This window comes from Trichoderma asperellum, chromosome 1 (genome assembly GCF_020647865.1).
Source record: "Trichoderma asperellum chromosome 1, complete sequence".
In the NCBI taxonomy this organism is placed as follows: domain Eukaryota; kingdom Fungi; phylum Ascomycota; class Sordariomycetes; order Hypocreales; family Hypocreaceae; genus Trichoderma; species Trichoderma asperellum.
The window spans coordinates 1,754,699-1,778,352 of NC_089415.1; the positions used below are offsets into that span (position 1 = coordinate 1,754,699).

At 50.7% G+C, this 23,654-nt stretch overlaps 5 protein-coding genes across 5 annotated transcripts; 2 read left to right on the forward strand and 3 right to left on the reverse strand.

The window, feature by feature from the left end:
- The first annotated feature begins 6,950 nt into the window (after positions 1–6,950).
- On the forward strand, positions 6,951–10,052 carry TrAFT101_000541 (uncharacterized protein). Its single transcript, XM_024904402.2, has 2 exons — positions 6,951–8,379; positions 8,486–10,052. The coding sequence occupies exons 1-2, from the start codon at positions 7,872–7,874 to the stop codon at positions 9,322–9,324; spliced, it is 1,347 nt and encodes a 448-aa protein (XP_024764748.2). The 5' UTR covers positions 6,951–7,871; the 3' UTR covers positions 9,325–10,052.
- A 239-nt stretch (positions 10,053–10,291) lies between these two features.
- Positions 10,292–12,232, forward strand: TrAFT101_000542 (uncharacterized protein). Its single transcript, XM_024907432.2, has 3 exons — positions 10,292–10,670; positions 10,751–11,491; positions 11,554–12,232. Exons 1-3 carry the CDS (start codon positions 10,551–10,553, stop codon positions 11,953–11,955), a joined length of 1,263 nt encoding a protein of 420 aa, XP_024764749.1. The 5' UTR covers positions 10,292–10,550; the 3' UTR covers positions 11,956–12,232.
- On the reverse strand, positions 12,065–14,422 carry TrAFT101_000543 (uncharacterized protein). The gene has a single exon (XM_024907433.2). The coding sequence runs from the start codon at positions 13,981–13,983 to the stop codon at positions 12,484–12,486; it is 1,500 nt and encodes a 499-aa protein (XP_024764750.2). The 5' UTR covers positions 13,984–14,422; the 3' UTR covers positions 12,065–12,483.
- A 382-nt stretch (positions 14,423–14,804) lies between these two features.
- On the reverse strand, positions 14,805–18,104 carry TrAFT101_000544 (uncharacterized protein). The gene is made up of 7 exons (XM_024905903.2): positions 16,957–18,104; positions 16,710–16,888; positions 16,246–16,652; positions 15,992–16,177; positions 15,778–15,921; positions 15,477–15,607; positions 14,805–15,416 (listed from the first exon to the last, which is right to left on the reverse strand). Exons 1-7 carry the CDS (start codon positions 17,478–17,480, stop codon positions 15,137–15,139), a joined length of 1,851 nt encoding a protein of 616 aa, XP_024764752.2. The 5' UTR covers positions 17,481–18,104; the 3' UTR covers positions 14,805–15,136.
- A 560-nt stretch (positions 18,105–18,664) lies between these two features.
- TrAFT101_000545 (uncharacterized protein) lies at positions 18,665–22,913 on the reverse strand. Its single transcript, XM_066126063.1, has 3 exons — positions 22,100–22,913; positions 19,277–22,043; positions 18,665–19,222 (listed from the first exon to the last, which is right to left on the reverse strand). The coding sequence occupies exons 1-3, from the start codon at positions 22,814–22,816 to the stop codon at positions 19,098–19,100; spliced, it is 3,609 nt and encodes a 1,202-aa protein (XP_065982161.1). The 5' UTR covers positions 22,817–22,913; the 3' UTR covers positions 18,665–19,097.
- Positions 22,914–23,654: the final 741 nt, after the last annotated feature.

A 23,654-nucleotide genomic window follows, 5' to 3' on the forward strand; every position in this document is an offset into this window, starting at 1 on the left:
TTGGTGATGATGGCAATGGTGGTTGATCCGATGCGATGCGTTGGGCGCAAACGCCGCATGGCTGCACATGCACAAATACCGGGGGGTTACATGGCGCGGCTGTACCAAGGTACCTGCTCCAAGGTACCTGCTCTTAGGCACCAGCGTCGCACACTTGCAAGTACTGTGCTAACGGCTGTGCAGTACTCCTTGCGAGCAGTTTGCAGGCGCAATCAAGCTGCGACGGTGCGCTGTAAGCCCCCAGCCGTGCATCTCTGCAGCTGCAGCCTCTTTGCACCGCCCGCCGCCAGAAACTCCGTGGAAAACAAAACGAAGAGCACTAGAAGAACCCGGTTTGCTGGCGCTGCGACATTGGCACAACTGCGTCAAAGCCAGAAATGCTACCCAAAGAGCAGAGCCGATGGCCGCTACTTGCATCCTCCTCGCCAGCTAACCTAACCGCATCAACCAGGGTCATGCATGTACTGCGTCTGTACCTACCCCGTCAACCCGTCTCCGTCAACATCGCGCGCTTATCGACCTTGTCCATCACAAACTGCATACTACTATGTACGAACTCGGCGGCGGGAATATGGGCGCATAATAGCATGTTAACAGCCTTGGTTCAGCATGTTGCATGGCCTGAGACGTCATCACTCTTCCTTTTCCGTTCCGTGATCTTTTTTTTCGCCTCTCCCAGCCTTGGGGACGCCGGTACGCCACCGCGGCACGTGACATGTCGTCAAGCTGGCTCTTCTCCTTCGCACAGACCGGCCAAGCACGCACAAGCCTTGGGGCTCTTTTCCCCGTTTCCCACAATTCCCACAGAATAGCACTGCCACTAGCAAGAGCCCGGGGTTGCACGATCAATCTTGGCCGCATCGCTTGGTTCCGATCTATCGCGGGCTTGCAGAGTGACCAAGGCTCTATGAAGCCGGCAAAAGACAAAGTACATACGAGCAGAGGGAAACAGTCGTGAGCGGCAGGAAAAGGACCCCGAAAATGCCACGCCGGGATTCAGCCGCCTGCCGCCCTCCGCCTTTTTGCTCTCCTCCCAGCTCCGCGACTAAGCTAAGCGCCCTCGGCTGATCTATCACTTTCGCTTTCTTCTTGGTTGATATTAATGTTCCGCTGTCATGATTCAACGCTGCATGAAATGGCACCCCAATGCATAGCCGCCACGCTTGTCACAACCGAGCATGGTTTCTCCTTACAAGCGTTGCATCCAAGGGCTTCCTCAGGGTAACATCAATCCATCCCCGTGCCTGTTCTTTTTCTTCCACCAGCCGCTAACTCGTTTCTTAGCTAAATCAAGAATATGCTTGCGGCCCGTCATGCCTCTAAAGCTCGGCCGACCCAGCTTTTCGCGACTTGCTCTAGGGAAGGAAGCCGAGGCGTTATTACTGGTAGTTAGTCTGTCGAGGGTTCCTGATTTGCCCAGTCGGCGGCACCCTCAGCCGCCACTTTTTTATTTTGCGAATCACGGGCCCTAGGAGCCCCCCTGGCCCGACGCACGGCGCATCGATTTTATTGCCCTTTTTTTTCCGGGGATGCGGTACGCTAATGTGAAGTAGGGCGGGTAAATCAACCAGCCCAGCTGTTGGGTCCAACTGACTTACACGCTACCAAGTACACCAGGGAGGCATCTCGTCTTTCGCTGACTGACGATCTATCTATCTCTGGCCAACCTACTCTTTCTCTGCTCTTTGATGCAGGGGACGTGGCCTCTTTCTCCGCCTCCTCTCCCTTATTTTCCGGTGATCATATAGCCCCATTATGCCCTACAGTCGCTACTAGGCTCCCTAGCTGCTTTTCCATGCCCATCGTTCATGACGAGAGCGAAGCCACTCAAAGGTGCCATGGTGAAGCTGCATCCCATTGCCGCCTCTTCTAATTTTGAGCAATATGACCATATATTGCGTCATACACGCTGCTATGCTATGCTCCGAATGGCAAATCGCGACAACGGATAAACAACCAATACAAGTCCATTGTTTCGAATGACACGGTACCTGATCTCAGTATGGGTTTTCCAACTTATTCATGTGCCAATCATGATTCTATTTTAAATTAAGGAGCATCAACAAAGACTTCCAAAGTGTGTTCAAGATTTGGCAGTCTCAGCACGCGAGGGGGACAAGAAAAAAAAAAGAAAAAAAAAAGAAGAAGAAGAAGAAGAAGAAGAATGGCGGTAGACATGAAGCCGTTGACATACTCTCATTCATCACAGCGCTGAGGTCCCAGACAGCCAAGGGAGCGAACGAGAAAACAAATGTTGGGAGAGAAGAAAAAGCAATTCTCATATCAGTGTTGTTGTTCAGCCTGATTTCTTGGCCTAACAGCTTTCACTAGTTTCCATGTTGGCTACCGAGTACCCAATATAGAAACGGCACACATTATCACCGCTTTTGTCTTATCTTGCTGTCTCTCTAGCGAGTGAATTACGGCACAACAAAGCTGGCACACTACGCCAGCCATCATGCATGTCTCTAATAGCATAAGCCATTGGGCTGTGAGCGGCAAATAAGCCTGCCCAAGTATGGAGCACAACCATTTGGACTATCCGAATACCATGTCGTCATGTATAGGTGCCGGCAGTTGCTGGACCACGCTGATTTGTTAAACAATTTTCTCCCTCTTTTCACTTCCATCTTATCATGATGCGACCAGATGATCACGCAAATCAGCCCTTCTACCTGCTCAAGGGGGTACCTTCGACTGAAGGAAAACATGTGCATATTCATAGGTGAGACGAGTGGTACAAGCGTCTATATCGTTTAAGCTGCATCTTCATCAAGTCACAGCCATGTGCTCAATCGATGGGATAGGAGGCTTCTCGTTAGTGATCCCTAAACAGCGTGGGATATGCGGTATCAATCAACCGGTGTAGACGACCCTTGCTGCCGTTTACACAGGGCCTGCATATTAGCGTGGCCACGTCTTCGGATTCTCAGCTACGAACGGTGAGCTAGTGCTCCCATCTAGCACTAAAACTCATGCACCACCACGGGATATTGTTATTAGCATATGCAGTTGGCTGTTGCCGTGGCCAAAATGGGAACTGGAGGCGTTCGCTTTGTACGCTGGACCTATGTTCTGGCCCGTAAACCTGGTTGACTCGGGTGTCAATAGATCGAAAGAGCTGCGGGCCGCCGACGCAAGCCTTGCATCTTTCTTTTTACAAATGTCAATATTACTAGGTATTATTTGTACTACTAACCCTTTCGTGGAAGGCAGAAGCCTAGAAGAGGGGGGAAATGGACAAAAAAAGACAAACAGAAACGGAACAGATTGTTCAGTAACACCAAACATACTCCTTATCTTGTCACACTTGCCTTTGCAAGATTACTGGCATGGATAATGGTCGGTGTTTGCATACATTATCTCTCTTTCGCCTTATCTCTCAGTCTTTGCACGTATGCACAATTCAAAAAGATAGCAGACTTGAGTTTGTGGAACCATTTTCAGTCCGGATAGCCGCTTCAACGTTGAACATATGCATGATGCATGCACCGCGAGAAGACCATTGGAACATGGAAACGTAAACTACCCATGTCGTTCAATAGATTAATTTCTAGCTCAGCTGTGATGCAACCATACAGCTGACGTCCTTCGCCGAATACGTGTTGGGCGTTTGGATTCTGAATTGACAAAAAAAGAAAAAAAAAAAAAAAAAAAAAAAAAAAAAAAAAAAAAAGAGAGAGAGAGAGAGAGAGAGAGAGAGGTGCAAGTACGGGAACCAGTTGCGTTTACTACCTAGACTACCTACTTCGTACAGGATCCCGTTCTAGGGCTAGGATTTGAAAATTGGCGATTATCGACTTGACATGCACACCGAATTGGGAAAATGTTCCGAATTCGCAACCAACTCTTACAGCTTAGTTGAGCCGCAGTTCTTTTACTTCTTTTGTTACATGACAATCAATCGGGCGCTCGCGCTGTTGGCAAATGCTAGATGCAATATTGGCTTGCAGTTAATAGTAGGACGACGGCGCGGTAGCCACTGCACCGTACTCGCACAATATTTCAATATGCATTCAGGTGCTGTGTCGCATGAGTCTCGAAAGGTACAGAATACTCGGCACTAATACGAATCCCATCTAAAAAGCCCATAACAAGTGTACACCACAGATTGGTGCTCTTTCTGTCTACATATACTGCTGCTTTAGGTATTATCTCGCTTCGAACTTGGGGCTGAAAGGCGTCATTTCCAGTCCTGGTCGTGAGATCCGCCACGTCGGTTGTGGCGCCGTGATAGAGGGTGCTGCTCCTATTCTCAACATCCAATGAGCCATCATGATCTCCGCCTTATCAAGATGGAAGCGGCATCGCGGCACTGCTTGGTTCTCGTCTCTTCTTGGCTTCTCAGCCCGTTCGCTCTCCTCGCATAGAAGGCCCCATTCTTGGCTGGCCATGGTCCACCGTGCACGGGTTGAGAGCCGTGTTCCGATAGGAAGACGAGCGAGGGATTGGGGAGCTATGAGTATTAGCTGTATAGCTGGCTGCGTGATAATCAGCAGCCTAAGGAAACCCTAATCTTGACCGAGATCAAAAAGCCATGGCGCCAGGCTGTAATCTCACCACACATGAGTGTAAATCGGGTATGGCCTCGATACTATCATATACCCGCCCTCGGGATCGGTGCCTCGGCATTCCCCCTTTCCCCCATCACCGGCATCAATCAGAGGTTTTCAAGCACAGTATACATTCTATATATATACATGCCATAATACGTGGCATAAAGCCACAGTTCACCGGCTCCAGCTTGGGCTAGGGAGACTAGGCAGTTGTCAATCTCTCTCTACCTGCCTCTACCACCGCTTGTACTGGCGCACTTGGCCGTAGGCCGTTATGTGTTCTATTTTAGCGTGCGTGCGGCTGGACTTTGGCGGCGGCGCCGTATCCGCCCAATTCGCTCAGCAAATGACAGGGACAGGGGCTGTGGCACATCTGGCTTGGGTGGTCTGGAGTTCAGGCACTCTAAACTTTGATGTTCTCGATTCTCCACCAACAGAGCGCATCTCAACCAAGCAAAGCCGCCACCCGAACTCCCAGTCAGCGGCTTAGCAAATAGTTAATGGACACGGAGTAGTGCTAGCAGGCCGGCCACTTTCTTGTCTCCTTTCAGGCACCAGGCCGCGCGCAAATTCTCGTACCTGGTACAAAGCAGAGCAGCCCTTGCGTGAGTTGGAGGGGGGTCCGTGAGCAGAATACGAGCATTTGCTGCAGCCGGCTCTGGGGTCGACCTTGCTGTCGGGCATATCAGAGGAGCAGCTGTTCGGCGTCACCATGGCTGCTGCCGACGTTGATTTGCTGCTTGGGCGCTGCGGGAACCGAGGAGCTAACGACGATTGGGTGGGCAGACAACAGTTCGCCAGCGGAAGCAGAGGAGGGAGGAATGTGAGATAACGGACAGCTATTCGGCACACCAACCGAGCGTGATTACGTGTTGATCCAAATAGAGTTTCCGTTTCTCTTGATTTTTGAGCAGCATGTAAGAGGGGAAATGGAGCAGCTACTGGTAGTTGAACTCTGAAGGATGTTTTTGGCTCCAGCAAGATGACAAACAGAAACAGAGGAGATCTTGTTGCCAAGGTCAAGACTGTAGGGCGCCGCATGGCGTGGCAATGAGGAGAGAATAGGTAGGTGGTGGCGATGCTTTTTCCTTTGCATTGGACTCTTTCTGGATCTCGTGTTGTTGTTGTTGTTGTTGTTGTTGTTGTTGTTGTTGTTGTTTGGCGGACACAGACAAAATCCCGTGCCGCTGACCATTTGCTTGACTTGTCGGTTCATCATTGACGACCGTAAAAGTCAGCCAGATACGCGCGGAGAGCGGAATAAGCACATATACATAATGCCTCAACTACATGGATACAGGAAATACGCAGAGCCCCTTGTACCAATACCGTTACCCGATGGTGAGTGGCGGCCGCTTCTGGAGGTGGTGGTGGTGGTGGTAATATTGATGTCTGTCTACAGGATTATTGATTTTTACTTTGGCAATTACTTATTAGTGGGCTAAGGTTACAGCACCAGCCCACCGCCCATCAGGTACCCGCAACTTTTTTGCTTAGTGGGATCGCATCGCCCAATTCTTCTTTATACTCCGTACACTCGACTTTGTTTCCTGCGCGGGGAGTTATGTTAGCGCACTCTGGCGGTCCCAGCTCCTTTGTCCGCGGTCCCCAGCGGGCTGCTGCCGCCATGACGGTGACGGTAACTGGAACTGGAACTGCAACTGCAACTGGAGAAGGGACCCATGTTTGCAGTAGTGGTGCCAAGTACCATCTACCACAGTAGGTACCTTGGCATGCAGCGACGACGGTACAGATACGATATGACGAGAGAGCTCTCTGGTCGTGCCAAATGTTGGATCGAATGTGTCACTTCTTATTTATTGCCTTTGTTGGGGCAAAGCTTCACAGGTGAAACAATGAGGCCATTGTCCGAAGTGAGACATGATATCTTGTCATATTAGCTCTATGAGCAACAAATATCCAAACGGTCCTCGAGATACTGCTACATGCCAGCATTGCCAAGATAAAGGAAGAGTTGTTCCGTTTGATTTTGGTATAAGTACCGGTACCTCCCCTCCCTTCCGTCCAGCCTCCTTCAGTCCACGTGTGTGCCACTGAGTCTTACGACGCAGCTTGTTGCACCGCATCCCTCGAGTCAGCCGCATCTGCCCTCTGCAAGCCAACCATTTACGCCCCCGTTGCAGGCGAGAAAAAGCCACGCTCAGGCGAGCGGCCAGGCCTATCACGTCCCCCAATCTGCTACTGGCACTCCTATCTCTCTAGGATCTAAGTACAGATACGGGCCAGGCTAAACCGACAGGGTGCATACTTAGCTGTACATGCTCTACTTTGACCAGTATGTCATGTCCGTGTCATGCCATCTCATATTTCAGCTGGTCGCCTAGAGCGCAAGAGTGCACTATTCCTGCATCTGCATTCTAGCATCTCCAATTTCCCTCCCCCCCAAAAGAGCTCCTCTACAGGATTTGCCATTCTCCTTGCATTGTTTTTCGTCTTAAGCACTGCTAATCTTCACCCCAGTCTCTCCTAGGCTTTCTCTCTTTATTTTGCTCACTGTGCGCGCTCTTCTCCATCGGTTGTTAATCCCGGCGATCCGCAAACAAACTTCCCGCTCTGAGCTGCCATTATTATTCAGCTTGCTGGTCCTTTTTTTTTCGTATTCTTCATTTTAACCTTCTATTCTCTCCTAAACTTCTGCCTCTTTTCTTTCCACTTCATTGCTCTCTGTTTGGCTTTTTCTTCCCTTCTCTCTCATATCTCGTTCTCGTTCTCGTTCTCAAACCCTCTTATTCGCTCTTCTTGGGCTTACCTTGCTGAACTGAATCAACCACGACGAGCTGAATCCAAGCTCTAAACAAGGTCACGACACCTGCCTGATTGCTCCGGGCCTGTCTCACATCGATTCCGAGCCAGGTTTTTCTCATCCCTCGCATCTGATCCGTTCCATACCCACTCACTTACAAGTGGCCCATCCATATCGGACATATCAAAGGTTGCCAGATACTACTATAAAGTAAGCGGTTCTTACTTCGGCTTATATCTTGACAACCTACCTTGCTTTCCTACTACCCCCCATTACACCATATACCTACCATCGGCCATTGAAAAGTCAGATCTGCATCATCTTTCGGCACATCATCTGCTAGGTATTGCATCGCGCCTCTCCCGAAGCTGACTGGGCGGAGCCGCTCTTTACATACCCTGTTCGCTTATTCTACTATACCCTGGTTATCGTACTGCTTGGTATAGGTAGTCCAAAAGAATCGGATCTGGTGACGCTGAACCCGGCTTCCTCCCGCCTTCAGCTGTCAAATACCGACAGGAAATTTTACGCAGGAGACAAGAGAAGGAAACATGTCCATCTTCTCGCGCTTGAGGAAGAGCCGCCAGCAGGCTAAGGAGCACAATGCCAAGCTTGCTGAGCAGGAGAAGAAGGAGGAGGGGGTAAAGACTCCCTACAAGCATGTTCCCAAACACGCCGCCGCCGATGCCATTGCCAGTGCGCCGCCCAGCTGGAGAGAGGATGATCGCCACAAGATCCAGGAGCAGAACCGCCGAAGGAGTGCCATGGCTGCGTCTGGCCACAGCATGAACATGCCCGGCGTGCCCCCCCGTGTTGGCAGCAGCTTGTCCCACGTCTCGTATCCTGCAGACAAGAATGCCACCCCCATGGTGCGCCTGCCCCGAGCATACAGCTACACGGGCGTCTCGCCTTATACATCAAACCACAGCCGCCACACCGTGAGCTCAATGCCTGATGTCGGTTCGCAGTTTGCGGCCTATGCTGCCTCGACCAAGGGAAAGGAGGTCGTTAGAGGGTCTGGCTATGATACTTCCAGAACCAGCCCAACATCCTCACAAGGTTTGTCGTCGCCGTCGCCGTCACCTTCTTCGTCTTCGTCTTCTTCCGTGTCAGCGTCTGCCAATCTTGATTCACCGGATGCTAACCAGCTTCTCCCAACGCCTAGAAGAATCAGAGAGCTCCAGCGGCTCTACGAGTTCTCAAGATGACCTCGAGATGCGGCTGAATCGCCCTCCCGTCGTGCGACCTCCTACTGGTGCCGAGATGGCAGCCCGTCGACCGCGTCCAGGCAGCCGGCGCACATCAGATTCGGCAATTGGCCGAATTGCCATGGCAAACTCGACCAAGGCGGCTGCCCGGGATTCTCGCCCTCCTCCGTCTATGAGGAACTTTGGCTCAATTGCACCTATTGTCCACGCACCTGCTCCCATCCTGAGAGTCACGTCTCATCCGCAAGGTGACTTTCTAAACCCACACCATCGGCAGAAGTCAGAAACATCTTTTCCCAGCTCCCTCAACACCAGCCTCAACACCTCTGCAGCCACCCTCGTCTCTGCATCCGCCCTACCGTCGATTGACGGCAGCCCTTCCCTAGAACAGCAGGAGTTGAAGGAGCAGAAGGTAGCCAACTCTGGAAAGCTTTCTAAAGAGCAAAAAGCAGCCAAAGTGGTTCGACTCGCAGAAGGGGGGCGAATTCAGTCTGGCACTAAAAAACTGGTGACTGAGAAGCCTGCGGAGAAGCCTGCAGAGGAGGCCCAACCCCAGCCTGTTGGCGAACCTGCCTCTACCCTTGCTATCGTCTCTACTCTTACTCCTGCTCCTGCTCGCGAGTCTGCTCCCAACGTCAAGCAGCAGCAGTCTATTGTTATCAACGTCTTCCCAGAAGCGGACTCGATCCCTGATCCCGAGCCTACAAAGAAGTCTAGCAGATTTACCAAGGGCGGGAACAAGATGGCTAAGAAATCTCGCTGGGCCAAGTCAAAAGCTCGACCTATCGCTGTGTAGGCTGGGAGTCTTTTTTTTTTTTTTTTTTTTTTTTTTTTTTTTTTGTCTTTCTTTTCGTCCAAAATTCAACAATATTTGTCATTTGTTTTGTTGTTTTCGTTATTGTTATACTACTTGGCTCTTGCATTGCGTCTGGATATGGCACACCCTCACTACGAATGTTTTACTACTTACACACTCTCGGGCCACCACCAGTGTTTGGATATCAAAAGAGGGAATGTATTGCACGTGGATTTTATCATTATTTTTTTAACCTGCTTAACCCTTTTCCTTGTTGCTGCTCTTAATATGTTTGTAGCGAGAGTTTACAGCAGTATTTGAGATATAGGAGAGTACGCATTGCAAGCTTCAACATGGCGAGGAATGTCTGGTGACACAAAGGAAGGAGGATCATTCGTTACGATGGAATGAAAAATTGGATTTCTTTTTTGTCTTCTTTTTCTTTTTTGCGATGAAATAGAGAGGATGGAGGTACAACATCCATAAACTGATATACACGGCACTGGGTCGCTTTGGTTGTGTTTCATTTCATTGTTTCATTTGTATTGGACATGTCTGTTGACTCAATTGGCGCTTTTTGATACACTGGGTGCGGAGAATTGGAGACTTTGCTTCCCCTTTTTCTTATTTATTTCGAATATTTTTGTCATTTATCCTCATTCGTTAGACGTAACATTTATTTTAACAGTCACTACCAGCCTGTCATTATCTACTAATAAGTCGAATGCATCTACACACCCTCCTCATCATCATACCTGCCAGAGATATGTACATCTACAGCGCCTGTATTAGTGGCAGCGCCCCCGCTAAACGGCAGCCGAGCCCGCTGCGCGTGATTGGCCAGCCCTGTATGGAAATCGCGAAACTGTGGCCTCACTGCCGCATTAAGCAAAGTCCCCTGTTTAAGTGCTGCTGCACATATTAATAGCAGCAGCTACCAATGGCGGCAGCTGCGACACCTCGTCATCAGCCATTCGCCAGGTGTCAGCGAACGAACCCTTGATCTGGCATCTGGCATCTGGCATCTGGCATCTGGCATCTTGATTCGCAATTTCACATTCGTTTGACTTTGTTTTACTTTCTGTTCCTTTTCTTTCCTTGTTATTTCCTTTCTTCCCTTTGCTCTTCTTTCTTCTATTCTTTGTCCATCCATCTATTCTGCGCCTAGATTGATTTGATTTGACTCGATTCCCTTCATTTCCTCAGCGTCGTCGCATAGAAAGAAAATGGGCCTCGCAACAGCCCTGCCGGAGCTCCCTGCGTCGCCCTGGGAATCCATCAAGGCGACTCCGGTTCCCATCCTCGCCGGCCTCTTCCTCGCGCTGGTCTTGTCAGGGCTCGCTGCGGTAACCACAATCCCATCTCCTATCTTCTGATTCCGCTTCAATTGGCTACTGTCCACAGCTAACATCACGGCCTATCGCAGCTCTTCCTCCTCCTCCACCTCGTCGCCTCCAAGCCTCGCCCCGTCCTCTCCTCTGAAAAGACATACGTCACCAGCAGCCCTTCCGGCAAGACGACTCCTCGCCCGCTCCCCTGCTGGTACGACCGATGGCTCGCCGAACGACACCTCAGCGAGCAGCGTCTTCGCCCAGACGAAGCGAATCCAGCGCCCGACGTTGGCTCCATTGAACCCCCGGAACTTCTCCTCAGCGTCGTCTTCCCCGCGTACAACGAGGAGGATCGTGTAATCCCCACATTGGAAGAGGCCGTCGAGTACCTGGACAGGCATTTTGGACGCGGCACTGCTGCAGCTGGCGCTAGGAACCCTCTCTCGCCGACGACCAAGAAGCGCCACGCTCAAGGCGCGGCTGGCGCAGCTGGCCTGAAAGATCAGGGCCTCAGCGGTTACGAAATCATCATCGTCAACGACGGCAGCCGCGACAAGACGGTCGACGTGGTGCTCGACTTTGCGCAGAATAACGGCTTGGATGATGTGCTGAGAGTGGTGTCCCTGGCCAAGAACCGCGGCAAGGGCGGCGGTGTTACTCATGGCTTCCGTCATGTTCGCGGCGAATATGCGCTCTTTGCCGATGCGGATGGCGCGTCTCGGTTTAGCGATGTGGCGAAACTGATCGAAGGCGTCGAGGAAGTTGTGGACGGGTCTCGTCGAGGCGTTGCCATTGGTAGCCGTGCCCATCTCGTTGGCAGCGAGGCGGTAGTCAAGGTGAGTTAAGCTACTTGATATCAGATTCTTCTTCTTCGTCAACTAACGCCCGTTTCCCTCAGCGCTCTGCCCTTCGAAACTTTCTCATGCGCTCATTCCATCTCGTTCTCACCATCCTCACGCCCCCTGCTACATCTCGCATTCGCGATACCCAGTGCGGCTTCAAGCTCTTCACGCGCGCCGCGCTGCCGCACATTGTCCCTTACATGCATGCCGAGGGCTGGATCTTCGACATTGAGATGCTGATGCTCGCCGAGTCCGCCCCTGCGACGCCTGTCCTGGGCAGCGACGGCAGCGTCATCGGCACCAGTCCTGGCATCAAAGTCGCCGAGGTGCCGATTGAGTGGCACGAGGTGGGCGGCAGCAAGTTGAACGTTATCCAGGACAGCATAAAGATGGCGATTGGGCTGTTTGTGTTGAGGGCGTGTTGGATGATGGGCGTGTATAGGAGACGCCTTACTTGAAATCACTAAATCGACAAAGAAGAGAGAGAGAGAGAGAGAGAGAGAGAGAGAGATGAGATGAGGAATGGAAGAACAAAAGGACGCCAAGTTATATGACGCAAAAAAAGGAAAGTACTTCAAGTTATATATATAAATACCACATGGAGTGGAAGAGAACAGTTGGTCTCTGATTCTAGCATAAGCAAGCTACTTAGCCATCTACAATGAAGGAAGAAGCATAACAAGAGATGTATCTTCATCTATAAAAATTGTGAGTGCTATTAATATTACTTTAACCTCTTTGACATCTTTTTTTACTAGCCATAACTGCGTGAAACCACATGTTTTTATGTTGCGTAATCCAAAGCCAATGCCTACCAGTACATGAAGAAAAGAAAGGAAAGGAAAGGAAAAGAAAATCCGCTCATCGCCTGTGGGTGAAAAAAGAGAAAAAAAAACAATAAAGGAAAAATCAGGCATTGATGATTTCTTTCGTATGCAAAATGCAACAGTTTCCAAAGAAACCCCACAAACACCCCTTTTTATTCCTCACTGAAATCCCTCACGCCAAATGACGGGCAAAAAGACAATACACGCCTTCCACAGGATGAGCACAGCATCCAGAATCGCCAGCGGCAGCTTCCAGAAGCCCAGCGGGCCTCCAATGACGTTGCACGCGTTCATCCAGATGGCCACAAAGGCGACGTAGAAGAAGTGGTACGCCAGCACCAGGGGCCGCTGGATGATGCCGGCGAGAAGGCCGGCCGGGCCGTCGGTCCACCCGCGGCGGAAGTACTCGAAGCAGCCCATCTGCAGGGCGCGCAGCTGGCGGTCGTTTGCGGCGAAGAGCGAGTACAGCGCCTGGGCGAGCGTGTTGATGATGCTGGTGAAGTTCTTGCGGCGCCAGTACAGCTTGTGCATGGCCTCGCGGACGGCCTTTGCGTCGTCGAGGTTGGGCACGCGGTCCGGGTGCAGCAGCTCGGCCAGCAGCACGGCGTCGTTGAAGGCCACCGTCATGCCGCCGCCCGTCAGGGGGTGCCGCATGTTGAGGGCGTCGCCGAGCACGACGAGGCCGTTGGGCGTCTGGGGCACTGCCGGGAGCCAGCTGTTGGGCATGCTGCGCGGGATCTTGCCGTCGGCGAGGGCCTTTTCGGCCGCCGGGCGGACGGACTCTGGCAGGGCCGGGATGGCGTGCTTCTTGATGTAGCCGCGCACGCCGCCGGCCTCGACCGACGCCTCGGGGATGTTCTGGGGCACGTCGAAGAGCGCTCGGGTCTCGTGGGTGCCGATCTGGTACAGCAGGATGGGATAGGCGTCGCCGATGATGACATGGCCGTGCAGGGGCTTGGGCAGGACCGTGTCGACCAGCTCGAGCGCGTAGAACTTGCTCTTGACGACGGGCTTCGTCTCGAGCACCTGCTTGCGGAACTTGGAGTCGTAGCCGTCGGCCACGATGGTCAGCTTGCCGAAGAAATAGTCGTCCTTCTTCTCGTTGGTCTCCTTGTTGACCGTGGTGCGCGACTCCACGCCCAGGATCTGTTCCTCGAACTCGCCCCGAATCGTCTTGACGACCTCGGTCTCGACCACTGTGATGTTCTTGTGTCCCAGGCAGGCCTTTCGCAGCTGTGTGATGAACTTGCCGTGGTGGAATCCGCATCCCTGCTGCTCCGCGCCCTCTGTCCCTCGTCCGCCCCAGGCATGTGTGACCTCGCCCTTGTCGTTGAGTCTCGGGTAGGGAATGGCGCACGGCTCTCCGTGATAGAAGACGTTGTAGCCGTAGCAGGGGATGGCATCGATGCCCTCGATGCAGTGGCCCAGGCCCAGCTTCTTGAGCGCAGCCACCCCGCCAGGCTGCAGAAGTTCGCCCACGATGCGATCAGGCTCGTGCATCCACCGCTCCAGCAGGAGCACGGAGCGGCCCTGGTTGGCGAGCGCATAGGCGGCCGCGCAGCCAAAGACGCCGGCACCGACGACGACGACGTCTGCTTCATGGTAGCGATCGCGCCGCTCGCGCGTGTAGACGTGTGAGGATGTCATTGTTTCCGACATTGGGGGAGGGGCAGAATTGAATGGAGTGGAATGATTCCAAAGTATCTCGTCGAGGAAAGGGAATGTCGACGAGCAATTGAGGCAATTGGAAAGGACCAATGAAAAAGACTCTCTATGGAGGAGGAAGGAGAAGTCGTCTATCGCTCGTCGAGGGTATTTATTCGTTTTCGTTCTTCGTGGCTCGTTATTATAAGTTCTAGGTAGGCAGTAAAAAGAAGAAGAAAAGAGCAGTATGTGCTTGGGCTGGTCTGTCACAAGCCAAAAACGAGAGAGGGAGGGAGAAGAAGAAGAGACGAGATAGCGCTGCAATTGGCCAATCCGCGAGGGCCAAATCAAGCTGATAACCACAAAATGTGTCCAGTCCCTTGCTCATGACATGACGAACATGATGGAAAAGGAGCTCTATCACATGATTATGGAACGATGAACCGGTCTTTTGGTGGTTTTTCTGGCTGCGAATCTGGTCTAAAACTGCTTAGCGGCCAGGGGTCCGAATACGATTGCGGGATGGTGGGGAAGAGAATGAGAGGGCGATTCGAGGCTAGTCCTCTCTAGGGTTAAGTGCAAAGCCTGAGTAATCAGTGCCTTACTAGGTACTAGTGTAGACTACAAGTATGTACTACTGCAGGTGTCCCTTCTGCGTTGGCTGCTGTTGAATACGGCAGGTGGGGTGAAAATAGGCGAGATATTCGCTGCTGCTGCATCAGCTTGTTCAGACGTGAGCTGAAGAACGGAAGGCATCACCTAAACAGCGATGGTATAGAGACGGATGCCTAAGGCAGGACGGAATATTCATCCCTCTAAAATGTATCTACAATGCTCAAGAAATGGCAACTTGTCCAATGCGTCAAACACGTGTCTGTAAATTGAAACGATCGAGCCCTTACTAGCTCTTTGATTCCCTACCCTAAACGGCGATGCTATTCCGCATCACAACCCTAACGGCAGTCATGTTTGCTTCGGCTTCAATCATATCCAATGCCATGATGAAGAGGGGCAGGAAATATTCTTCCCTACGAACCAGCAGACCCTCGTTGTGAAAAAATTATGGCCAACAACCATATCTCTCTCATTGTTATGCATCAGTATTACTAAAAAATCTATCAAGACGCTCTACTCCAAGCTGTTAACTTGGTCCATTCGCCATGATCAATCATCGCCTTCCAGCTGCCGCCGTATATAAGCTCTTGATATCCTTCTTCCACTGGCTCACGTTTGGTCTGAGAAGACGTCGGTCGTACGTCAACAAGCCGTTTACTTCGCCTTCGACATCAGTTGTCTGTGTCCAGATGCCGCCGCTACAAGCATAGCGTTCCACCTGGTCGAGGAACTCGCGGAACAAGACGCTCGCGCGGTAGTTGTAGGAGCTGAGGTCGGCGTTGACTTCATACGTTTGGTTGATGGTGTTGATCGCCTCTTGGACTTTCCAAAGACTGATTTATCGTATTAGCAGCCTGATTCAAGGATGCCGAAGACAAAGACTCAAAACTTACTGCTCAATCGACACATTATGGCCGATGCCGCCCCATTCGCCCTGGAATCCAATGCGGCTGGAGTCATATGGTCTGGACGGCGTGGAATAGAATGGCGTACCGCATTGCGGATTGGCGTAATGGTGGTTGTCCTAGGCACAGTCAACGTTTAGTCCTCGGCACTCTTTTCATCATCATCATCATCACCACCACCATCATCACCACCACCACTATCATCATCACCATCGCCATCATCACCACAACCACCACCACCATCTTCCATAATGAATTACAAGATCAATTGCATTGGCAATCAACTTACAGAGTAATCCCCGAAGCCATGGTCATTCCAACCGGTGGTGGCGTCGATTAGTCTTGTTGGGTCGATGCTGCGCACTACCTCTACAAGGCTCTGCTCGGGATATGGAGGACCCGGGAGCTGTCCCCATCCTTCGTTATAGATGATCTGCATGTCTTGATATTAGCTTGAATCACCAACATGGTACCCAATTTTTAGATCACAGGAAGAAACGAACCCAAGTCACAATAGACGGATAATTCTTATGCTCATGAACCAGAATCTCGAGCTGGCGCTGAAATTCCGCCTGCTGGTCCGGGTTAGGAGGTCGACTACCATCCGCAACAAGACTGGGCATATCTTGGATGACCATCAAGCCCATTTCATCACAAGCTCGGTAGAACAAATCAGGCTCAACTTTGATCTGCAGGCCACACCGGTTTAGCATCCAATCGGAAATATACGGTACTGGACAAAGGCGTGACTACTTACATGCTTTCGGACTGCATTGAAACCTAGGCTTTTGAGCATCTTTAGGTCATATACCATAGCTTCTCTGCTGGGAGGCGCATAAAGCCCGTCAGGCCAAAACCCTTGGTCGAGCGTACCAAAGATGAAAGTGAATTCTCCGTTCAGCAGCGGTCTTTGAACTCCCTTGACCTTGCCGCTCGTGATTGAGCGGAAACCAGTGTAGCTGGATACTTCGTCATCGCCCAGTGTCACTGTCAAGTTATACAGAGTTGGAGACGATGGAGACCACAGTTTTGGTTGCTTAATCTTGAAACTGAACTCCTTATCTGCAGGCCCATTATGCGAAGCAATGGCGCGACCATTGAGTCCGATAACGGACACTTTGGCCGAGACGCCCTGTTTGCCTGAGCTGTGAACCGTCACGGTGACTATTAATCAATGTTAATTGAGCAATTCCACCCTCCAATATTCTGGTGGTTTCATACCTGTGCCATCCATGCCAGCAGCGACATCAAGTGCAGTTATATGATTGGCAGGCACACTCTCTAGCCATACGGATTGCCATATTCCAGAGCAAGATCTGTAGAAGATGTGGCTAGGATTTCGAGTCTGCTTTCCAATTGGGATGACATCTAGATCTGTAGGATCATGAACGAAGACGGTTCTGCGTCAAAGTTAGTATGCAATACGATACCGCGCAAACAAAGGACGATAGTTGGATAGTTGACCTACAAGCTGTTATCTCCGTTGGATTTGAGGAGTTTGGTGATATCCAACCCGAATCGGAAATATCCTCCGGTATTGTTCCCGGCCTTGACACCATTCACAAACACCGTTGCCTGATAGTCAACTGCTTCAAAATTGAGAATGACATTTTGGCCATTCCAGCTTTTTGGTGTCTTGAAGCTGGTCGCAAACCACATATCAGTGACGTTCAAGGTCTGCAGTCCCGAAAGTGCGCTTTCAACGCATGACGGCACGAGCACCTCGCGTTGGAGCTTGCCTTCAGGAGGACTGCCTGAGTCGGCCCCAGGACTGGCAGGCTGGAATGTCCAAATGCCATTAAGGCTTTGCCAACTATCACGCTGGAGCTGTGGTCGGGGATATTCTGGCCATGGATTGGTGCCAACTTTATACGTCCACTCAGTATCAAGAGGCGGCGTCTGAACTTTGTAGGGCACCGGCTGGCTACTCTGCGCAACAGCAGTGCTGAGGCAACTCGTAAGCGCGAGAAGGCCTGCTGGGGACAGAATCATCACGGACGCGGCGTCTTTCTATCCAAATAGAGTTGTGGCAAACAAAGTGGTCGAATGCTTCGTATGAATGGATGGGAAGCTCAATTCAATGATCAACCATAACACACGAGTCTTCCGTCTTATTCTCCCCAGGACGAGAGACGAATTGCGCTTATAAATACTGAAATATCTTCAAAGGTGAAGAAACCCCCCCTGCACCAAGTTCATTTCCCCTCTTTTCATTCTTATGCCACCCAGGTCAATGATACGCTGCATGCGAATGGCGGCCTGTTGTCCTACGAGCAAACGCCCGTTCTCTACCTCATAGTGACGGCCGGTGTGGGGATGTAGATGCGAATTGGTTCAAGTAGCATATGCAAGAGGAGAAGCGAGAAGACCAGGATTCAGTATGTTAACATGGCCTAACTGCTCGTAGGATCGCATGTTTACATCCATCTCATCAAAAGTGTTGGCTTCGGACGAACATCATGACATTGAAAGAAGCCTAGCCCGATGCCGATCGATGCGGAGAAGAATCTTAGATCCCATGTTTCCCCCTTCTTATTCCCACCCTCATTGCGAAATCCAGCAATCTCCATATATTTCGTTAAGCTTAATTACGTGGTAGGACCTGCTAGACGCCTCATTACACGCCATCCTCTATGGGGCCGTGTTTGAGACATTGTTTAAGCAAATGTTACAATGGATTTCACAGTCATATAGCGCGGTGGAGATGTGGTGAGGATTTCTCTTTTCTGGCGAGCATGTATGTATGTTACATCGTGCAACATTAATCATCTGACGCCATTGTACAGGTGCCGTGAGGGGAAGCCAAGAATATCGTTATGGAATAGGATGCTTAGCCTAGCGACCGCATCTTTAGCGGATATATGTGATTGGGTCGCATAAACAATGCCGAACGATATTCACGGTAGATCGAATTGGCCATGCGCGGGCATCGCGGAGTTCCTAATTTGTTCGTCGTAGCCTTGACTCCGATCCATCGGCCGAGTTGAACTTGCTTGTTTATGGTTTGCTCTTGATGCGACTATGATCCTGATCACCTCCAAGCAACTACTACTTTCACCTTTGCTGCTTAGTTGGCCGAAGGAAAGGTTTAATGAATTTGATTTAACTAAAAGTTGTTCGTATAATGCTTTATTGGACTACATAGCCACTCACCTAAGCAGGAACGAATGAAACCTCTCCCCAAAGTGCATCCATTGCTGACCGCTTGATGGAACCTTCACAAGATAGAGACAAAGCAGGAATGTAAAGCACACTATTGTCTGATTTACCTACATCTAGCTAGGTACATAGACCGAAATTCCATTCTTGATATAGAGCACACTTTTCATCTCTGCTTGGACCTAAAGTCGGCGATTGCTTCCTCCCTGATGTTACCTTGAACTAATTTCCTTCATATAAGAGTCGTACAAAAAAATTCTCTACATAAATCCATCCGATCTACCCCATAGTCCTCATGGCAACGGCAATTTTCTGCTGCTTTCAATTGATAAACAGCAATGTTGAGAGAGTGGGCTTAGATTTCCCAATTGCTAAACGGCTAAAACCATGTTCGAAATGAGAGATGGGTCGATTCTCTTGTGCCTTTTCCTGCGCCTTTTCCTGCCAATTCTATTCAGTCTCGTCAGCCGGCCCCTCCTCGGTCGATCTCGCCTCTCGGTCTTCAACGAGCACCGGCTGTTGGATCTGGTAAGATTCTTCTAGCAGTCGGTAGGGCGGTGGAACAAGGGTCGCGCCTGAAATAAAAACGGGTATCAGCATTTGAATACGTGGTTCCAGAACTGGCATACGTGGCTGATGAGCTTGACAGAGTGATTCCGCAGTTGGAAGAGGTAGCCGGTGGCTTTCAACGGGCGACTGCGGAGTTTGGGTTTCAGTGCCCTGTTTCTGAACTCGAACGGATGGGTATTGGGCCAGGATATGTTGCTCCTGGACTTGACTAGATTGTCCTTGAGCTTGAGCTTGAGCTTGAGGTTGAATGGATTGCTCTCGAGGTTGGATTTGAACACATTGTTCTCGAGGCTGAACTTGGACAGGCTGCTCTTGGGCTTGAGCTTGAACTTGCACAGACTGCTCTTGGATTTGACTGGGTGATTCTTGAGCTTGAACAGTGTTTGGCGCCTGGGCTTGAACAGATGCGTCTGAGGTTGCAGCTTGAGCTTGGGCTTGAGACTCTCCAGTTTGAACAAAGGGCTCTTCAGCTTGAGAGTGAACAGGTGACTCTTCTAGTTGAGAAGCTAACTCCTGAGGCTGAACAGATGGCTCCGTGGCAGGGGCTTGGGCAGGAACTCGGGCAGGAACTAGGGCTTGGGCTTGGACTTGGGTTTGAGATTCACCTTGTTGAGTTGGAACAGGCTCTCGAGTCTGAGTTTGAGCACGTAGCTGTTGAGTCCTATTGCACCGTGCCTGAGATTGATGGCCTTGAGGAGGTGTGTGTCTCTGAATGCCACCATAGCTAGGGCCATTGCGAGGTCTGCTTAATATCCCACCTCTTGGCGCGTTTGGAAGTGGCGTTCTTGAAGCAGCAGGTGCTCCCAGCGTCGCCGTGGTTCTAGAAGTTGCACCTGTTCTTGCAGTTGAGACAGTCACTAGAGCTGGGCTAGCCTCCGATGCCACTAGGGTTGGGCTGCTTGATAGTGCTTCTCTTGGCGTAACTGGAGCTTGAGAATTCACCAACGCCCTTCTCTCGAAAATAGGGTGCTGGGTTCTCGGCAATGTCGCCACATATCCGGCAGTCTGCCCGCTAACTCGAGAGACCTGCTGACTGGGGGCCGCCATAAAACTTCCAAGTCGCTGGGGAGCATTTTGCTGAAGCGGGGGAGCCATAGACCTAGCCCTTGACATGGCTTTACGTCCCATATTCATTCTGTTAGCTTCTTGCCACACCTCTCGGGAAACCTCTTGGATATCAGATTGATCTCCTAAGCTGCCCCTTATAATGGCTTGCTCGTCTTGCCAAGAGGTACCTTGGACACCCTGATGGAAGCTGTTCTGTAGATGGGGTCCATGGATAGAAGCTTGATGTGCGTAAGACATGTAAAGCTCATTATCTGGCCTCTGAGAATGTAGAATGGGAAATGATTGCGAGTGAACTCCATTGTGCGACGCCAGAACGTCAGGGTGACTGGGATAATTGGGAGCCGACATGTTTTGTGGTTGTTGAAGGGCAAGAGCATCATTCATTTGGTTTGCAAACGACTGCATATCGCTGTCTTGCATTGGGGCAGCATACGGAGTATTATAGTGTGCGTCTGGAGGTCCAGCATCCGAATGTGCGTAACCGGGGTTCATCATGGGATATGAGGCTAATCCATAAGGATAGGCAGCTTGGATTCTTTGAGCTTGTTGTTGAAGAACGCCTGCATAAAGCTCAGGAGTACCGTTCGATACTTGAATAGCTGTGAGCGACACAGGATCCTGATGCATTAGATAATCCATCATGGTATTTCCTTCGCCTGACTGCATATCAAGCATACTGGCTCCCCCCTGAGCGTATGGAATAAGGCCGATGGTGACCTGGGAAGGGCCGCCACCATTCCTGAAAAATTCTGCTTCATCCATTGGCATCTGTGTAGCCGCTGGTTCTCTTGTATAGGGATTGTTTGGGCAATCAGGAAGGTGTTGTGTCTGGGGAGACTGTGGGTATGCAGATTGTACACCCACCAGTGCTGGAGAATATCCATCTTGCTGGTAAGGGTATTGCGAAGTTAGGCTGTTTGAATAGACTGACTGTGAACTAACATGCTGTGAGCTGATCGCAGAGTATGGAGTTGCAACTGATTGCGAAGCCAGCAGGTGTCGAGTGGCCTCTGTAGCTCGTGGAGCTAGTCTTCTTTGCCGTGCTTGTTGCAGAACTGTTGTTCCATGGGGAGCATCCTCTTGGAATGGAACATCTTGGGATGAAGTAACTGCTTGGGATGGAACAACTGATGCAGACGAAACAACTGCTTGAGATGAAGCCGCCACTGGTGACTGTGCAGTTCCTGTTGGCTGTCTGGTTGTAGCCCGACGTGAACGCAAAGAGTTCTCTGTGGGCCGTGAGCTCGCCGCCGACTGGGAGGCCGCCCTTTGACGTCGTTGATTCCTCGCTCTCTGCCGAGCAGTAGCAGGCTGCGAGGATCTAGACTTGGAGCGTGTCATCATGCTTGGCTGTGCTAATGTCACTAGCTGTTGATTATCAGATAGTAGAGGTCTTGGTCTTGTCTTTGTGGTAACCTCTGGAGATGCTGACTGCGGGCTCATTCCGGGGTATGGAGCTGATGAGGAGCGTAAAGTTCGTCTTGGTTGAGGCGAGGTGATTTGTTTTGAATTCACTTTTTCCTGTGCGGCTACTTTTGCTTGTGCAGGTGGCACCTGCTCTATGGTCGGCACTGCCTGCTTGATTATTGCTGGCTGCGGAATTTCTGCCAGCCTTGAAGCTGCCACGTGATGTACAGCTTCTTCTTCTTCTTCTTCTTCTTCTTCTTCTCGCAAACTCTCCACTGCTTGTTGATTAATGTGCTGTAGACAGGATGTTTCCTGGGGATTTGTATCTGAAACTGGCTCGTTCCCAGCTCCCTGGGGCGTATATTAGTAAATTTCACTAAGCAGGAGATAAGAGTGTTGTTGCCTACGGTAGTATTGTTATCCTCGATAGACGTTTGAGCATTTTTATAGCCCCTAGGGCATGATTGCGCTGTAAAGTAGCTAGAGGGTGATATTGGCTCGCTACTACTGGCAAAAGAAGACCTCTGCCCACTGCTGCGTTGATTCGTGGAGGGGCTTGCGGTAGTGCTATGGCTGTTCAAGGGATTAAGCATATCTTCTGCGGCTGTATATGCACTGGGGAAAGCCTTTTCGTTGGTGCAGTTTGTCGAGGATGCCGGCGGAGTATGGCAGTAGTTCAATTGGGGCTCCCACGTCCCCTTTGGGGATTGTTCATATGTAGCCGTACCATTGGCCATGCCAAAAGGGATAAAAAAGGAGGCACCGAGGGAAATTGGTTCTAAAGAAGGGAATATCTCAGAAACGAAAGTATAGTGGCCAGACTCTGAAGCGATTTGCGTCGAAGATGGCCGAGATTTCCTTCGACGCCTAGACGCAGACGCATTCCTTGGCTGCTTCGGGTGGCGAGATGAACCGGAAGAAATTGCCGGCGCAGCCCTTTTTACTTTAGAAGCCCGATATTTTTGAGGGGAGGAGCTCTCAGCAGTGTTCAAGTTGGCCTCTACTGGAATATGACCAGAGATAAGGCTACCTTCGTTCTTACCGTTATGAGCATTCGAGGCAGCTTCAGCTTTCACAGGTAGTTCCCTCTGTATTGCATGCTGGAGGATTGTCGTGACAGGCATTGTATTTCTTGAATCGAAAGGATGTATAACTGATTTATCGGTACAAGCTATTTAAGGAAACTTGGTGAAAGCAAGGAAGAAAACCAAGCCAGACACGCTATCGTAATGGTTCTATGTCGGTAACAGGAGAACTATGCTTCTGCAGAAGATTGGGACTGCTTTTGTTTATATATAAATTGGGATTAAGATAGGACTGGGTAACAAAGTGATACACGCATGCAATCTGTGCAGCAAAAATTATGCATAGCAAGCAAGTAGTGCTTGTCTCAGCCACAACTCACATCAACTGAGCTCTCTACGTCAGTAGCGATGAGTAATAAGGCAGCAAAGCAGTATGTGGGGATGTTGACAATGGGGGTGTCTTGTGCACCACTCGTGAACAGTGAACATTGGGCAGCTTGTCCATGTACATGGCCAGAATCAGGCTGTCTTGCAGAGCAAGGCGCACGGGCATCTTGAGCCTGCTTGTACATGCTCTGCGTTGGCTCCTACAAAGTGATAGAAGAATCTTGCCGTGGCGGGACGGCCCAAGGACGATCCACAATTGTGAGTTGGTGTTTGCTTGTGTGCTTCGAGGCCTTGAACTTGGTTCAGCTTCCTTGATTCGCCAACCTTGCCCAAAGTTGCAGGGTTTACCCACGCACTGGCGTCGGCAGAGCATATGGCAGAAGACACTCTCTAGTGGTGGTGGCCGCACAGCATACAGCGAATAGGAAATAAGACCGTAGAGCCCGTTGCCCGGTCCTCGATGGCAGGGGAAAACGTAAGCTTCTGTTAGTATTGCTCTGTAGCGACAGATGAACATGCTCTGTTTGCTTCCCCCCCTCCCCACTGACTC

Excerpts from the sequence above, each read along its gene's own strand:
- TrAFT101_000541 (XM_024904402.2), top strand. The coding sequence starts at position 7,872 with ATGTCCATCTTCTCGCGCTTGAGGAAGAGCCGCCAGCAGGCTAAGGAG. Across the intron at positions 8,380-8,485 it reads CAGCCCAACATCCTCACAAG|AAGAATCAGAGAGCTCCAGC; the intron begins GTTTGTCGTCGC and ends CCCAACGCCTAG.
- TrAFT101_000542 (XM_024907432.2), top strand. The coding sequence starts at position 10,551 with ATGGGCCTCGCAACAGCCCTGCCGGAGCTCCCTGCGTCGCCCTGGGAA. Across the intron at positions 10,671-10,750 it reads TCTTGTCAGGGCTCGCTGCG|CTCTTCCTCCTCCTCCACCT; the intron begins GTAACCACAATC and ends GGCCTATCGCAG. Across the intron at positions 11,492-11,553 it reads GCAGCGAGGCGGTAGTCAAG|CGCTCTGCCCTTCGAAACTT; the intron begins GTGAGTTAAGCT and ends CGTTTCCCTCAG.
- TrAFT101_000543 (XM_024907433.2), bottom strand. The coding sequence starts at position 13,983 with ATGTCGGAAACAATGACATCCTCACACGTCTACACGCGCGAGCGGCGC.
- TrAFT101_000544 (XM_024905903.2), bottom strand. The coding sequence starts at position 17,480 with ATGATTCTGTCCCCAGCAGGCCTTCTCGCGCTTACGAGTTGCCTCAGC. Across the intron at positions 16,178-16,245 it reads TCAATGCAGTCCGAAAGCAT|ATCAAAGTTGAGCCTGATTT; the intron begins GTAAGTAGTCAC and ends TGTGGCCTGCAG. Across the intron at positions 15,417-15,476 it reads CATAATGTGTCGATTGAGCA|TCTTTGGAAAGTCCAAGAGG; the intron begins GTAAGTTTTGAG and ends ACGATAAATCAG.
- TrAFT101_000545 (XM_066126063.1), bottom strand. The coding sequence starts at position 22,816 with ATGCCTGTCACGACAATCCTCCAGCATGCAATACAGAGGGAACTACCT. Across the intron at positions 22,044-22,099 it reads TCGAGGATAACAATACTACC|GGAGCTGGGAACGAGCCAGT; the intron begins GTAGGCAACAAC and ends TATACGCCCCAG. Across the intron at positions 19,223-19,276 it reads CTGTCAAGCTCATCAGCCAC|GCGCGACCCTTGTTCCACCG; the intron begins GTATGCCAGTTC and ends TTTTTATTTCAG.